A 14903-nucleotide genomic window follows, 5' to 3' on the forward strand; every position below is an offset into this window, starting at 1 on the left:
AAAGGGCTGTCCTCGAGTGCCAGAGATTCAGGGCCCTGGCCAATGGAATCATCGGGGCAGAGCCTTGTCTGCTTATGCCCATAGGTTAAAGCAGCCCTGCTGATGATGCCTGGGGCAGCCAAGCACCCACCCACCATACCACCCCACCAGCCCCCTGCCCTGGTCCTGTACAGGCAGTGAGAGTGATAATAGGTAGAGGAGAGATCGCTTCCTGGACGTTATAGAGCAGACTGATCCTTTGAAAATGTAAGCTTTGCTGTGTATATATATATATATATATATATATATATATAAACAATAAACAAATAGTGATTAAAAACAGTCCACAGAGGTTTCATTAAACAGTATTGCCTTAATCTGAAGCCTGAACTCCTTGCTAACTGCTCTGGCACAAGTTCCACATGCTTGGTGTGACAAAACAGATAGCCCTGGACCTGGTCTGTTCAAACATGTACCACTGTTAATTCGAAACTTGTAATAAACTCGTTCCTGACGAACGAAGACTTCTTCCTGGCTTCTTCCAACTCAGACTTTTTTCAATGAACACATCTCATCCAAATTCAACAATTTGTGGATGATCACCAGAAACTGAAACTTGGATCTACTCTGTTATGAAGTCTCAGTTGAGTTTAGTGGACCCTTGGGCCAACCTGCAGGAGACTGGGAAAGGTGGTCAATGTCTCTAGTATGTGGCAGGCCGGGAGGCAGATGTTCAGGCAAGACGTAGAGGTGCTCTTCACCCTGGAAGCTGGTACTCCTCCGGGAGGAGCCTGTAGGAGCCCAGCCGCTGGGACTTAGTCGGGTTGTTGATCAGGACTGGGAACTGGAACCAGACTGGGACAGTAGATCAGTACTGTAACGGGGCTCGGGTTCTGGAACCAGGCAGGAACTGTAGCAAGACTCGGGTACTGTAGCAGGCAAGCAGGAACCAAGCAGGTACTGTAGCAGGCAAGCAGGAGCGGAGCGAATAGCAAGGCAGCTCACTCCGGGGCACAACGCAACAGGGAACCGGGAGGTAAACCCGTTGCAAGGCAAAGACTGAATGTCCGCGGCCGGCTTATCAAAGCCGTGGCGTCTGACGTCAGGAACTGGGCGGAGTCACCGCTGGCGGGAAACGGCCTAGAAAAGCGTCCAAGTAGCGCGCCTAGAAGCAGGGCGTCCATGGGAAGCTTCCCGGTGGTGCGGCCCCCGCGGGGACGCCACCAACCAGGGCGCAAACCAGGCCTCCAGAAGCGGGAGTAGGTCCAGGAGCACGGAGGTAAGGGTCTGGTCGCGGCGCTCGCAGCCAGAACCGCAACATACTCTTCACAGGCAGCCAGTGAAGTGATTTTATAGCTGGGGTAATGTGTTCAGGCTGAGACATTCCCACCAATACTCTGGCAGCAACATTTTGGATTAACTAAGTCATTTCTGTGGCAAACCTATCCAGAGTGTATTACAATAGTCTAAATGTCCCAAAACCAGGGACTGTAGACTATGCGGAACATTTTAGTAGGAAGATAACATTTTAATGGTCGAAGGCATTTTAATTTATAAAACGTCATTTTGACCAGCTGACCAATTTGAGGTTTAAAAATGAGTTACAAGTCTAAAATGATACCCACGCTATGGATTTCTGTTACAATTGGAAGCTGGTGACCTTCTGACCAAATAGCTTTGATATCATTTTCTGGAATACCTTTCCCTATCCACAAAATTTAGTTTTCTTAATATTTAAAATCAACCCATGAATATGTCTCATATCATTTTGCAAGTTCTCTATGGGTGCTAAATTGCGCTCAACACTAGCTATGAATAATTGATCACCCTATGCATATAAAAAATACGCCAACCCCAAAGAATGTAACAATTGCCCTAAAGGAACAACATCAAGATTAAACAAAATTGATGAAAGCGTGGATCCTTGCAGTACACCCGAATCCAAACTCCGCCATGAGGAGCAATTTGCTCCAAACCATGTCTGCTGTCTTCTAACCTCAAGATATGAATGAAATCAGCTCAGCACAGCTCCAGAAAACCCAAAAGTAGCTAGTCTTGAGATGGCCAACCAGTGAAAAACAGTGTCAAAATCAAATGCTAAGTCAAGTCGCACCAGAATTCCACTCCCATCATGTTAAATACTACACACTAACATATCAAGCAGGGATATCAGTAACACCATACTTGAATATAAACTCCAAGTGTCCCATGTAACACAAAACTAGTCTTTTATCTGTTTGCATCTGGTACTGCATTTAGGCACTATTTTCTTGATGGTCCAATCCACAAATTACATGAACTTCTTATCTGAACACTTGAATAATGCTCCTGCAAGCGCCAACCTTTCTCCTCAATGACATGATTAACAGTATGTAATGATTATCCCTTCTAAGTCTCCCCTCAACAAAAGGGCCTTTGTTTTGCCTTATTCAGGCTTCTTCAAGAGGCTGAGACAAAGGAATATGCCAAGGACCATTCCATTGATGCTGCAGTATTGAAGCTCAAAGAGTCCACAGTGTCTCTTTAAAAACAATGCTTATACATATTATGTTATTTTCCATAATTTGCATAAACCTGAGCCTCCTTTTCTGCTGGTACTGCACAGCACAGAAACTACAGCACCTTATAATAGACTGATTCACATACTAATAGATCCCCTATATAAGCATGCATGAAGCAAGTTCACTATGAACAAGAAATGAGAGCAGTCTCAGAAGTAAGCCAGCCCTGAAAGCCTTGACTTTCTCCATTGGACTTGACACCGGCTTTCAAGCAGTAAATGGCCTCTGTGCTCAAACAGTTCAAGGAGAGACGCTGATAGCCTTTGTCATTCTGGTCCCTAGAATCAGGGCCGGTGCTAGCATTTTTGCTGCCCTGTGCGAACAATAACTATGCTGCCACCCAAAAATTCACTGCCTGGCATACATGAAAACTTTAAATTTCCAGTCATCCTGAGTATGTTGTGGATTAGTGAGGCAGCACACTTTCTTCACACACACACTTGCACACCCAGGTAGGCCCATATTCACCCCCCCCACACACACCTGCCAGAGAGGCTCCCATTCTCTCACACACACACACACACACACACACACACATCAGACAGGTTCCCTTTCACACACTCATACCCCAGACAGGTTCCCATTCACCCACCCCCACCCAATCCATCAAGTCAGGTTCCCATTCGTATACACACACACACACACACACACATACATACCCCAGTCAGGTTCACATTCACACATGCTGCAATCATGCAATCAAGTTCCTATTCACACACAGGCCGATAAAGTACAGTGCGCTCCGGTGGGTTAACAGTGCGCTCCACCGGATGCGTGTTTTCGACGAGCTAGCTTTACCCCTTATTCAGTAAGGGGTAATAGTGCTTGCCCGCTCTCCCGCGACTTTTACTGTATCGGCCCGACACACCCCAATCAGATTCCCAGTCACATACACATACACACACCCCAGTCAGGTTCCCATAAACATATACCACATACATTTTCCCATGCACACAAACACACACACATCCCAGTCTGGTTCCCATGTGTGCACACACACCAGTCAGGTTGCCATACACACCCCTCCCCCCCCCCCCCCCCCCCCCCCCCAGTAAGGTTCCCATACACACACACACACACACATCCCAGTCAGGCCTCTATTCACACACACCACAGGCAGGCTTCCATTCACACCCTCACACCAGTCAGGTTCCCATTCACACACACCACACACCCCAGTCAGGATCCCATTCATTCACACACATACACACATACTATGGCAGCAGATGGGGGAGCCCATTTCTCTGCTCCTCTTTGTGCATCGGCCCCTGCGCTTGTCAAATCTTGCGGGTCTGGCAGTTCCTCTATGCTGCTCTTGTGTATCGCGAGAACAAAACAGAGGACGTGTTAGCTGCACGTGTTTTGGATACCACACGCCGGCACAGAGAGGAGGAGAACGGGCTGCCTCTTCATTCTTCCGCCGCCTCGCGGGCCTCCTCTTCTTCCTCCGCTGCCCCCCCCCCCCCCGGGTGTGCCGCCCTGTGCCCACCCGGTAGCGCCGGGCCTGTCTGGCATGATCCTGGTCTTCCTTTCTCTGCTTATGGTTTTCAATCCGACTATGTGCGAGGTGGGCATGCGTTTTGCGCAGGAGCAGTGCTGTTAGGGCTTTCAGCACCCTGGAGAGCACCAGCCGCCGGCGTCCATAGAAGAAAGGAGCGAGGAGGCTGCAACCTGGAACCCTGGGGACGCGGGGCCTGACCAGTATGAAATCTATTCTTCTGTGATTAGAAAGGCCGTCCTTCTAACCTCCCGCCCACCGCTAAAAAAAACAAAAAACCCTCAAGAAATAAAAACAAAAACCAGCCGCATAATGAGGGGACTCTGAGTCACAGGAACATAGGAAAATGGAAAAGAAAAGATAATCTCCTGTTTCCCTGCTGCCTGTAAGGGACGGAAGATCGACCCATTTTATTCACCGAAATCTACTCTGGAGCACAGACATAGGAAGAAATAATCTCCATTGTGGAAAATCTCCCTTTTCTTTCCAGATGTGCTTGTACTCTTGAAAGAGAAGGGAAACCCACATTCATCTTCCTACCACAAACTCCCAATCTACCTGCTGAGTCGGATGAAAAGCAGCCCCATCTCTCTCTGGCACTGGGAAAGGCTGCGAAAGCTTTCTCCTCCTCCTGTATCCCTGTGCTGGGAGTATTATCGCCTTCTTCAGTCCTCGGCGTCAATGCCTCCTGTGCAGTAGGGAAGAATGAACAGGACAAAAAGGGAGAGCATTTAACAATATTCCTTTCCAGCTACGTGGAGATCCTCCCTTGCTCCAAGTTCCTCGAACTGTACAATCTTGCATTCGAGTCCGCTGGGTAGACCCTTCCTTGGAAGGAGGGTTGTGGGGCTCAGCAGGTAGAGAGAACCCCTGAGGTGGCTGTGAAGAGTTTCATTAATTGTCTGAAGAAACGTTGAAACGAGATTTCATGATCTTCCAGTCATCACCCAGAGGACTCCGCAAAGAATTTATGGCCAGAATAACTTCAGCAAAGCTTTGAAGAAGGCAATGGCTGATAGAAAGAAAAAGAAACAGGTAAAATCCTTGAAAAATAAGCTGTTAGTATCATTGTATTACTCTTCTGAAAATCTAAAGAACACGAGTTGTTGGTATGGTAAAAAAAAAAAATGGGATTCTAGAAAAATTAGCAGCATTTCTTTTCTCGCATCACCATAAAAAAAAATAATAATTACATGAAGCCATATATGAAGCATTTTGTTTCCTTGTTAGAAAATCAGTGTTAAACCTGATCTGATTGTTAAAAGTAAACAAGATCCTGCAACCCAACATATGAAATTATTTCTTTTATAGGATTCAGATGAAATATTTCTGTCTATGCTTTAACTGACAATCCTACTGTGACCCCCTAGTATCTGATAATGGAATACTGTTCTAATTCTGTGCACTCTTCTTGTCACCTAGTCAAGGGGCCAAAATGGAACTGGTCTGTGCATATATAGATATATATAGATATATACAGATAGATATATTCCATAATATACTGTATTTATTCCACATACTATTGCCTTTCTATTTTAAAGATTCCATTGTTTCTCAGAAGTCCAAGCCACACAAATCAGAGGGCTGATGCCATACTGCTCTAGTGGCTGTATGACATCACAAAAGATTGATGGTATGGAAAAAGAAATGGCAACAGACTGGTCTGATGAATGTTTAGTCATTTCATATATTTTACTACCAAAGATTTCTTCTATTCATTTTTATTCTCAGCTGTAATTTCAAAAGGCAATAGATCTTATAAAGTTCATCTACTTGGCACTGTTATGTAGATTAAACCTTTGTTGCTGGATTCATTAGCTTTTTTTGGATGGAAGAATGGGATTAGGAGAGGAAGATCTTATTAATTACTTCCCTGGCACACAGCAAGTCAGAGACCTATAGAGGTCACCAAGCAGTGCAAGTGAGTGCAATTGTCTGGCCTGAATCTTCCTATCCAAATCTATTTAGCAGTTGCACAGAACCTCTGTGACAGACGAAGTGAGGGATGCTAACTCTGAAAACAACTAGACCAAATGAGAGATAAAATAAAAATAAATCATAGAGAAAGGAACCCAAATTGATGTGGAATTTATTTATTTAACCTTCTGTAAGCAAGCATTTCCAATTGAGTGATTCACCATTTCTTATGACAGTGGTTTGCAATAATGTCTTATGACTATGTGCCATATGGGATGAAAATGCATTTGGATCCAAAATGAAGGTTGTGTGTGTCCTAATGACTGCCATTCAAGGTCTATCTTTAGCAAAGAATGAAGGCTGACCATTAATTTTCAAAGCCTATAAACAGTACATTATTTTATTTATTTATTGAGTAAATGCAAATCTATGAGGCCAAAGAATGTTTTTCTTGATAACCAAGATCAAATTTAATACTCCACTTCTTAATTTGTAGAGGGAACACTCTTCTATAATGAATGACCTATTTTGTATCTCTCCGCAAGTGTGCAGTGGGTTAGTTCTAAGGTTTTTGTGACGGAGATTGAGTGTCCTTTGCCTGTCCTGAACCTGTTTAACATGCCATGATAGTTCAAAACCAGCAAGTTGTTAAGTGCAGTTTAACACAAGGAATTTGTTTGTGATTTCCATTGGTTCCTATTCCTTGATCCAAAAGTCATCTATAGATAGATCTTGATCAGGTTGGTTGCTCCATAAGGGGCATACAAGGAAAGTCAGGTCTTAGGTAAGTCAAATAAGTCATTGTAGAGTGGTAGGTAAGGTGCAGCATGAATGGTTTAACCAGTTTACAAGTCATCATCTGCATCAGATGTGTGGGAGAATATTTGTGGGAAGCCAAGGGAAAAGAGTTGAATGGAGAGTTCCGACTATGATATCCATGATTGCATTCAGCTCACTCTCAGCAACATATGTATATGATGTTCTTCACCAAATAGATGCACAGCACTCTGCTGCTGAATATGATATGGTGAGAGCTAAAGTCTGAAGTGTTGTAGCTATATCTTCCCAATAGATTTGAAAATGTAAAATCTAAGAGGTAGATTTTAAAAGAAGCACGTGTGCACATGTGCGCTGGATTTTATAATCCAATTAAGGAGCGGACTGGGAGGGAACTTCCTGCCCTTTCCTCTCTCCTCTCTCCTCTCTCCACCCCAACCCCTACCCCCTATCTAACTAAAAGAATTTAAACAATTTTTTTACTTACTGCTCCGTCGGAACTGAAGCAACTTGCGTGCGCCGGCTGGCTGCCAGCACGCACTTCCCTGGGACAGTGGCTAATGGCTGCTGTCCTGGCCAGCCTCTGTCCTGCCCTGCCCCACTCCTCCCCTCCCCTTCCCACCCAGGCCAAGCCCCACCCCGGCCCTCCCCTTTTTAGGGCCCGGCCACACACATAAGTGCCGATTTTTACGCGTTCGGCCGCTTTAAAATTCGGCCGAAAGTGCATTATGTTTCCCCAACCTAAACCGACCTCCTGGAATAATTACTTCTTACATGGCTAAAAGTATATGCATTGTTGATCCCTGCTTGTACTTTTACCCAGGTAAAGGTTAGGCAAGTTTCAGACAGTCATTTTACCAATAGGTATTTACATGCACAAATGGCTTTTAAAAATTGCACTTCTAATTGACAATTAAAATACAATAATTAGGTTCCCCTTGTTCTGCTCTGATTGTATTATTGCATTGAGGTGATAATGGTGGTAAAAGTTTTTATAAGGTCTTTGCTGAGCTGTTCCCATAATTAGGACTCTACATGCCATGTGACCCTTAGCAGAATCCCATGCAGGCGTCCCACAAATATAAAGAACTGACTCAGGGAGATTTTGAAATACAAAGGGGAAGAGGGATAGTGTGTCCACAAAAAAGGGAGTAAACCTTGTATTCCAAAGTACAGAAATGTAAGAAATGAAATGCAGAAGGATAAACAGGGCAACAAGGGGTCAAGACTAAATAAGGAAGCAGCAGAGATAAGAGGACAGCTGCTGATAAGCAGAGCTTGTTTGTGATTTCAGCACTGCTGCTTTCATAGCAAGAACTTAAGGTTGCACACAATTGGCTTGCGTGTATTAGCAGTGTATTTTCATTTAACCCACAGAATTTGGGGGGGGGGGGGGGGGCGGGAGACCCAAATTATGTGGACACATTTCATTCCTTAGATTTCCCTTTGCATATTCCTGCAATATTTCTAGATTTCACTAAGAAATGGCCCAAAGAATTTCATTTTTTTTCTCTTTGACACCTTCCCATTGGTTTGCATTTCCAGCTCAGTCAGAACCTATCAGAGCTGGGTTATGCCTCCCTGAGCTTTCATTTGTAGCTCCAAGAGGATTTCCCTCATTTTTCTTGTTCTTATTCAGCTCAACCATGGCAGTGACGGTATTCCAACCGAGAGGCATGCACTCCAGTTCCCTTGTGCAGGTGCGCTATGGATCTAGCCAGTTGGAGTTGTTAATGTGCAATGTCTGGGGCTCCATCCTTCCTAGGGGCCCTGAATACCACTTCTGCAGTACCCCCAGCCCTGAACAGTAGGAGCCAGACCCAGGAGCTGAACCCAGATCTCTACCATGGCAATGCACAGAGATACTGATGGGTCATTGCCCTGGCCCTTTTCAAAGGATTTTGAAAATGATCTGTGTCTTGTGGTTTGTTAGCTCATGTGACTGGAGTAGCAAACTGCAGGAAGTCCTTCACTTACTTCCTGTGCATTAGGAATGCCATTAGATCCACCGTTTCTTTCACAAGTTTTCATTTCTTTACAACTCGCTTTCTTTTCTGTTGTTCCCTCAGCAGTGACTTTTTTTCTTCTTGTTGGTCCTGCCAGATAATATTGCTTAATGGAGTTCCTGCCCAGTAAAACAAATGGGGTTCTACATCAGCTCCTTATCCAGAGCTCCCTGCACAAAAGTCCCGGTGAGGCATTACCAGGTGGCCCCCAGCTACAACTACAAATGGACAGACATTCACTACGAAGCCAGTCGAGGCAATGTGGAGAAGCTACAGATCCTTCTGGCCACATCAAGTATGAATTTCTGTTGGTCACTACCAATATGTTATTAGCTCAGTGATGTCACATGATTTCATGTAGAATGTCATTGTCTCATTCCTGTATTTTTTTAACTATTTGTTTATTGACATTTTAAAATTATACAAAGAGAACCTTTTCACAGTAACATCAAGAGAGACATTAAATCATATAGAAACAAGACATGATTCATAAAAATGTACAATCTAAATAAACTAAGCTTTTCTCTCTCTAAATGATCCACAACAAAACAAGGAGGAAATCAGATTTAGAGGAGAAACAGGAAAATTAATATTACTACAACAAGCAGCAGGAAACTTATCACCCTAATTATCTATACGGATAAACCCTAAGATAGCTCAGGATTAAATGGAGGACCTGCCACGCTAGTGCGCAAAAATTCCCTCAGCTGATCAGGAGCAAAGAAAATAAAAGTATTTAATGACATCTCCTGTTTTTCATATTTTGCATTACAAAATGTTGTATATAGGCCACTCATCGGACATTTAGAGGGGCATAACATCAGGTGAAATGTCTGTTAGATTTGCAATGCTGGCCCCTTCCTGTCACAGGTACTGGGACCAACCTGCAGGAAGAGGAAAGCACAACTTGCATTCAACAGGCCTGTCACACTTTTATCTACAAACAATGGGCTGAATAAACTGGGAGGATTTTTCCTATTTTATGTGTATGGGAAAAATGGTTAGTATATCTGGGCCAATGTCTCAGCGTATGCCCAAAGAATCAGATGTACTGAGTAATCATGCAAGCAGAATGGAGGGGGAGGGTCAGCCTTTCGTGTATCTGGCAATGAAGGCCGTAGATACAGAATGGGAGAAAAGCCTTAGCAGGACAAGACTATGATCTTTCTGCATTTCCTCCCTATCTCTCTTGTCAGGATTGCATTCCACAAAATTTCCCCTTCTGCACTCTAGCTTTGTTATCATTGTTTTTCAAGTTCTCTTTTATCCATTTCTGGGTACTAACACTTGGTTGATCAAAACCCCACCAGGGCACCTGAGATTTTTTTTCTTGGCAGGCTTTTTGTAGCCCACAGCACTCAGTCTTCTAGATATTAGCCAGGCCTGGCCTGCTTAGCTTCTGACATCTAACATGGGCAGGCTCACCCAGGTCAATCCTGGAGGGGGGGGGGGGGGAGTGTGTTTGAAATGCTTGCTTTATTTAGGATCAATAACTGTACTCATGGACTACATAGCCGGTGCAGTTCACTGCTTCAACGGCAGGGGGGGTGAAGAAAAGATGATTTATATGCAGACAACAACCAACAAGGACTGAATTGCACAGACTGGATAAACAAATAAGCGTGGGAGTAGCTTGCTTATTGCGGCGGTTACTACCCCTAACCAATTAAGCTAGATACTTCACTTAGATGCAGCTCCAGCACAGGTCTCTACATCAATGTTGGGGGTGGAAGGTAAATATAACCAAAAAGTTACTAATAAGGGCCAAGAGTAACAGATAAGTATGAGAAAAAAAAAATAAATGTGAAAGCTTGCTGGGCAGACTGGATGGGCCGTTTGGTCTTCTTCTGCCGTCATTTCTATGTTTCTATGTTTCATGTTTCATGCAAGTTTTTTTGCATGATGCAGTGTGGCAACCATCTATAAGGCAAAATAAAATATTATTCCTGAGGCTCTTACTGTGCTACTTTCCATTTTGGTATTAGACAGAGAGCTTGTTGACAGAAAGGATTACTATGGGAAGACCCCGCTATACTGGGCAGCCTACAAAGGCCAGAAGACAGCCATGGAGCTATTATTGCAACATGGAGCCAGTGTGAACAGCTGCTGTAAGCATGGCGGATCCCCATTACATGCTGCTATTGGCCTCTTCCCAGACTGTGCTCTCCTGTTAATACAGGTAATTTTATCCAGTCTTACTCAAAGAGTTTCCAGAATAAAGTCCTCTCAGGTCTACCAGAGTCAGCAAAAAATGTATATCATTTTGCTTTTTGTGAAAAGAACCAATATAGTGGTTCCTGAGCTATAACCATGTAAACAAAGTTAATGAAAATATTTTCTTTTGCAGCTGTTGAGGGAAGCTGAGAAAATGTGACACTTGATAAAGTCAGAACACAAGGAAGAAGAATTTAAAGGATTAAAAAAAATAAAGTACAGTTATGTCAGGGCTGGATTTACGTTTTTGGTGCCCATAGCCAGGACTGGAAGGCAGAGGAGTAGATCACTCCAAAGATCAGTGCCCTGTTGTTGGCGCAGGTACCCAAAACAAATGGAAACAGGCTCCTCTTTAGCCCAGATGTTTGGCACCTTCAGAATTTAGCGCTGTGCACAGCCACTTCCTCCTAAATCTGAGCCTGAGTCATATACAATTCATTCATTGTGTGATTCGGGTGATCCCTTTCCTATTTCAAGACCGTGGTGTTGCTCACCATCTGGGAAACGTAATTAAAGCACAAGTCACAATTTTTGGAACAGTATATTAAATTGAGATTATGGTATGCATTTAAAGGCACCAAAGGCACAATTTCTCTTTAAACATTATTTCTAATTCCTTTCACTCTGTGTACAAGTGTTTCTGCTTAAGTCTGCTGAAAGTTGAAACCTTGAAGGATTGTTGTGAGATCATAACCATGATTTATGGTGATAGACATATGGTTTCCAAATCTTGTGAGCCAATCAGCATCCAACAGACTGCCAGCACATGTTATAAAATGTGTCATGGGAAGGCATCATTCATAAGGATTTATGTATCGTTAGCCTATATGCTGTGACAAACGTACAGTCCTTGTAACAGAGTAATGCGTGTGTTAAACTGAGTCTGATCCCACTTTATCCTGGGGATGGCGATGCCTTTTAAAAGTGGATCTGATCCTATATGATTATTACACAAATGAAAATTAAAAAAAAAAATAATAACACCAACAACCAACGTCATGATGTGTTTCCATAGCAACCAGCCACTCTTCTGAATGCATAAGGGTTGGTAATAATACCCATAAGAGAAATTTAATAATATATTTTCTGTTCTTCTTTCTCTCCAGCTCATTGTTAATAAACTTGCAGGAATTGTCTCTAAATCCATACATTTCCATGCCTGGTCACCTGGACTGGCTCAAGAACAGCTGGTCAGAATTTGATTAAAATGCATAAGCTTAGAAAGAGCCGGTCATCTGTGAGAGAAAATCAGGGACAGATGGGGAAGGGGATAAAGGGAGGGAACAAAATGTATGGGAAACATCAGAATGTCCTTTCCATGCATTCTCTGAGCACTCATTCACAATTTCTCAATACCTCACCCATCAGCCGAGGCAGACTGCACGGGACAAAAAGAGCCTTCATTTTCACAGTATTAACAAAAGCCTGCCAGGGAACGCTTCAATAATTCCTTGGCTTTTTTTCTTTCTCTCCCCAGCATGGCGCTGATGTGAACTTGGAGGATAACTGGGGGGTGACCCCGATGTACTTGGCCGCATGCAGCGGACAGATGGACTGCATCCGGCTCCTCGTGCAGGCTGGAGCTGATATCACTTACAAAAATAAGGTACTGGACGGGCCAGGGTTTCTGGAAGCATCTCAGTGGCAGAATATAGGTCTGCAAGGAAGGGAGTAAAATGTGAACTGATTGGGAAATGAATCTGGAGCACCCGTGTCCTAATAAAGATGTGCACAATGGTATAAAGTGGTGCATCAGCGATCGCCCAGTGATGCCGTCCAGAGCACAAAGGTTTGGCGTTCTATTTAGTTATCAGCTTTGACGAAATTACATGTGGCTATGTTTTTAGAAACAGGTGCTCATAGCTTATTGAATAAAGTACTGTATGTGCCACTGATTACAAGGCTGACCTCTCTACTATGATCAGTTTTATTAGAATTTTAATGGATTATAAGACTGATTCAATAAATAAAACAGAGATCAAGGTCCCCTAGGACTAGTGTCCAGGCCATCTCAGATTGCACAGAAGGAAGAAAAAGGGGGATTACTATAAAAGGTTTTCAAATGACTGCTTTCTGTGTTCACTCAGTCCCAATATGTGTCTGGGCAGACTGAATGGGCCAGTTGGGCTTTGTCTGCTGTCATCTACTATGCTAGTGCATCTTTCTGACAAGTCTGTATAATTCACAAGATATAGCTCATACCCAGCTGCTTTCTGTACTTTTCAGAAAACAGGGTCACCTCCCAAGCGCCTTGCCTCCCAGGCAGCATTGATAGCTTGGATTGAGTCCTGCTCTCACCAGCCTCGCTCCCTGAAACACCTCAGTCGCTTACAGATCCGGGCTACTCTTGGCCACCAGAGACTTCCCACCATTGAGGCCTTCAACCTCCCAGAATCACTGAAAGGCTACCTTATGTTTGAAGATCTGGTTCTCCAGGATACAGTTTAATAGCCAAGAATTTAAACTGACTGGACAAAGGTATGGTGGCCAGTTTGCAGAGACCATTGTTGGACAGAGCGCAGGCCTGTTTCCTGTTTGACCTGCACAGCTTCAGTAAACAGAGAGGTCTCTGAAAAGAAAGAACACTCACTGGATATCTTGCTGTATAACCTTTTTTTTTTTCCCCCCCAGGGAACTGAAGACTACATTTACAATAATTGTAGTCACCTCAGGACAGGCACACTACAGTTCCCATTTGAATCTGCCAGGAAAAGTCAGCCCAAAAGAAACATCAGGATTGAGCTAGTGCAAAAAGGCTATGCATTGGGCTAGGGGGGGGTGTGTGTGTGTGTGTGTGTGCGCACGCTGAAGTTGCTGAAAACTGGAGTTTATTCTTGTACTTTCATGGTGACAGGAAAGTCCTAAAGGTAACCGCACTTCCCTTCTCACTAAAGAAATGCTATAAGGACAGTAGCATAACAAAGATTCAAACAACAGGTTGAATTCAAGTTCCTTTTTGCCTTCATTTGGCTTAATCCCAATTCAAGAATCAAGGATGCTAGTGGGAAATATTGAACATCTTTATTTCTCTTCCACTCCCTCACTTCTTTAGTCGTTGACTTCACCCAACACAGGTATCTCAAACCATAAAGTCAAGGGTGCATTCAGCTATTAGCTTGTTTTTTTGTATAGTTTTTTTGGTTGTTTTTTTTTTTTTTTAAATAAAAAAGAAAGCAGTTGAACTAAAAAGTTCTCACTTGTTGATGTAGCTTTGACTGTATATTTTGCGAGGAGAAGTCTGGGTAAGGAGAAATAGGTGCATGGGATGAATGAGAAATATTATGAAGTCTGAAGCTTCCTGAGTATAATTTCCACCTGTTGTCTTCTGTTTTGACACTCCACAGTGAGCTGAAACAGTACTGGCGCATACACTAGAGGGAAACAGCTGCTCTCCAACGCATCTCTGGGGTCCTCTCCAAGGCAACAGCTCCCTTCCTCCTCCCAGAGGAAGAAAAACCCTGCCTAAATGAATTATAAGCACAATGTCTGCTCAGAGTCTTTCCCTTCCTTTGGCTCTTGATGTGATTGAGACAGATGGAGGGAAGGTTTGAGAAGAGAGCAGGGGAAGATGGAGGAGAAAGAAAGAAAGAGAAGTAAGAAGGAAAGGAAGGAAAGAATGCAGAGCTGATGGATTAAGGAAAGAGAATTATAGAATGGTATAAATAGACAGGGGACAAAAGTGGGAGGGGAGAAAGGTCACAATCTCCAAAGAGCTTCATAAGTTAGAGAATGAATGAAGAAAAACAAGAAAAAAAAACCAGAAGGAAAGAGAAGATGAAAAATAAGAAGTAGGAGAAAAAGTAAGAACAGGGAACTGCTCCTAAGAAATCTCTAACTATAGGCAAGAAGGAAAAGAGGATGGGAGAGGGTAGGAGAGAGGGTGAGACCTGCTCAGTTGTTGACAGAAGCAGCGGTGGGGGTGGGGGTGCGGCTGCAGAAACAGTTCTGTTT

The 14903-nt window shown here is 43.6% G+C and overlaps 1 protein-coding gene across 1 annotated transcript; it reads left to right on the plus strand.

The window, feature by feature from the left end:
- The first annotated feature begins 4280 nt into the window (after positions 1 to 4280).
- On the plus strand, positions 4281 to 14057 carry LOC115089549 (poly [ADP-ribose] polymerase tankyrase-2-like). The gene is made up of 5 exons (XM_029597606.1): positions 4281 to 5073; positions 8836 to 9033; positions 10724 to 10917; positions 12430 to 12558; positions 13179 to 14057. The coding sequence occupies exons 2-5, from the start codon at positions 8874 to 8876 to the stop codon at positions 13398 to 13400; spliced, it is 705 nt and encodes a 234-aa protein (XP_029453466.1). The 5' UTR covers positions 4281 to 5073; positions 8836 to 8873; the 3' UTR covers positions 13401 to 14057.
- The last annotated feature ends 846 nt before the right edge of the window (positions 14058 to 14903 follow it).

The sequence above is a fragment of the Rhinatrema bivittatum genome, chromosome 4 (assembly GCF_901001135.1).
Source record: "Rhinatrema bivittatum chromosome 4, aRhiBiv1.1, whole genome shotgun sequence".
In the NCBI taxonomy this organism is placed as follows: Eukaryota; Metazoa; Chordata; class Amphibia; order Gymnophiona; family Rhinatrematidae; genus Rhinatrema; species Rhinatrema bivittatum.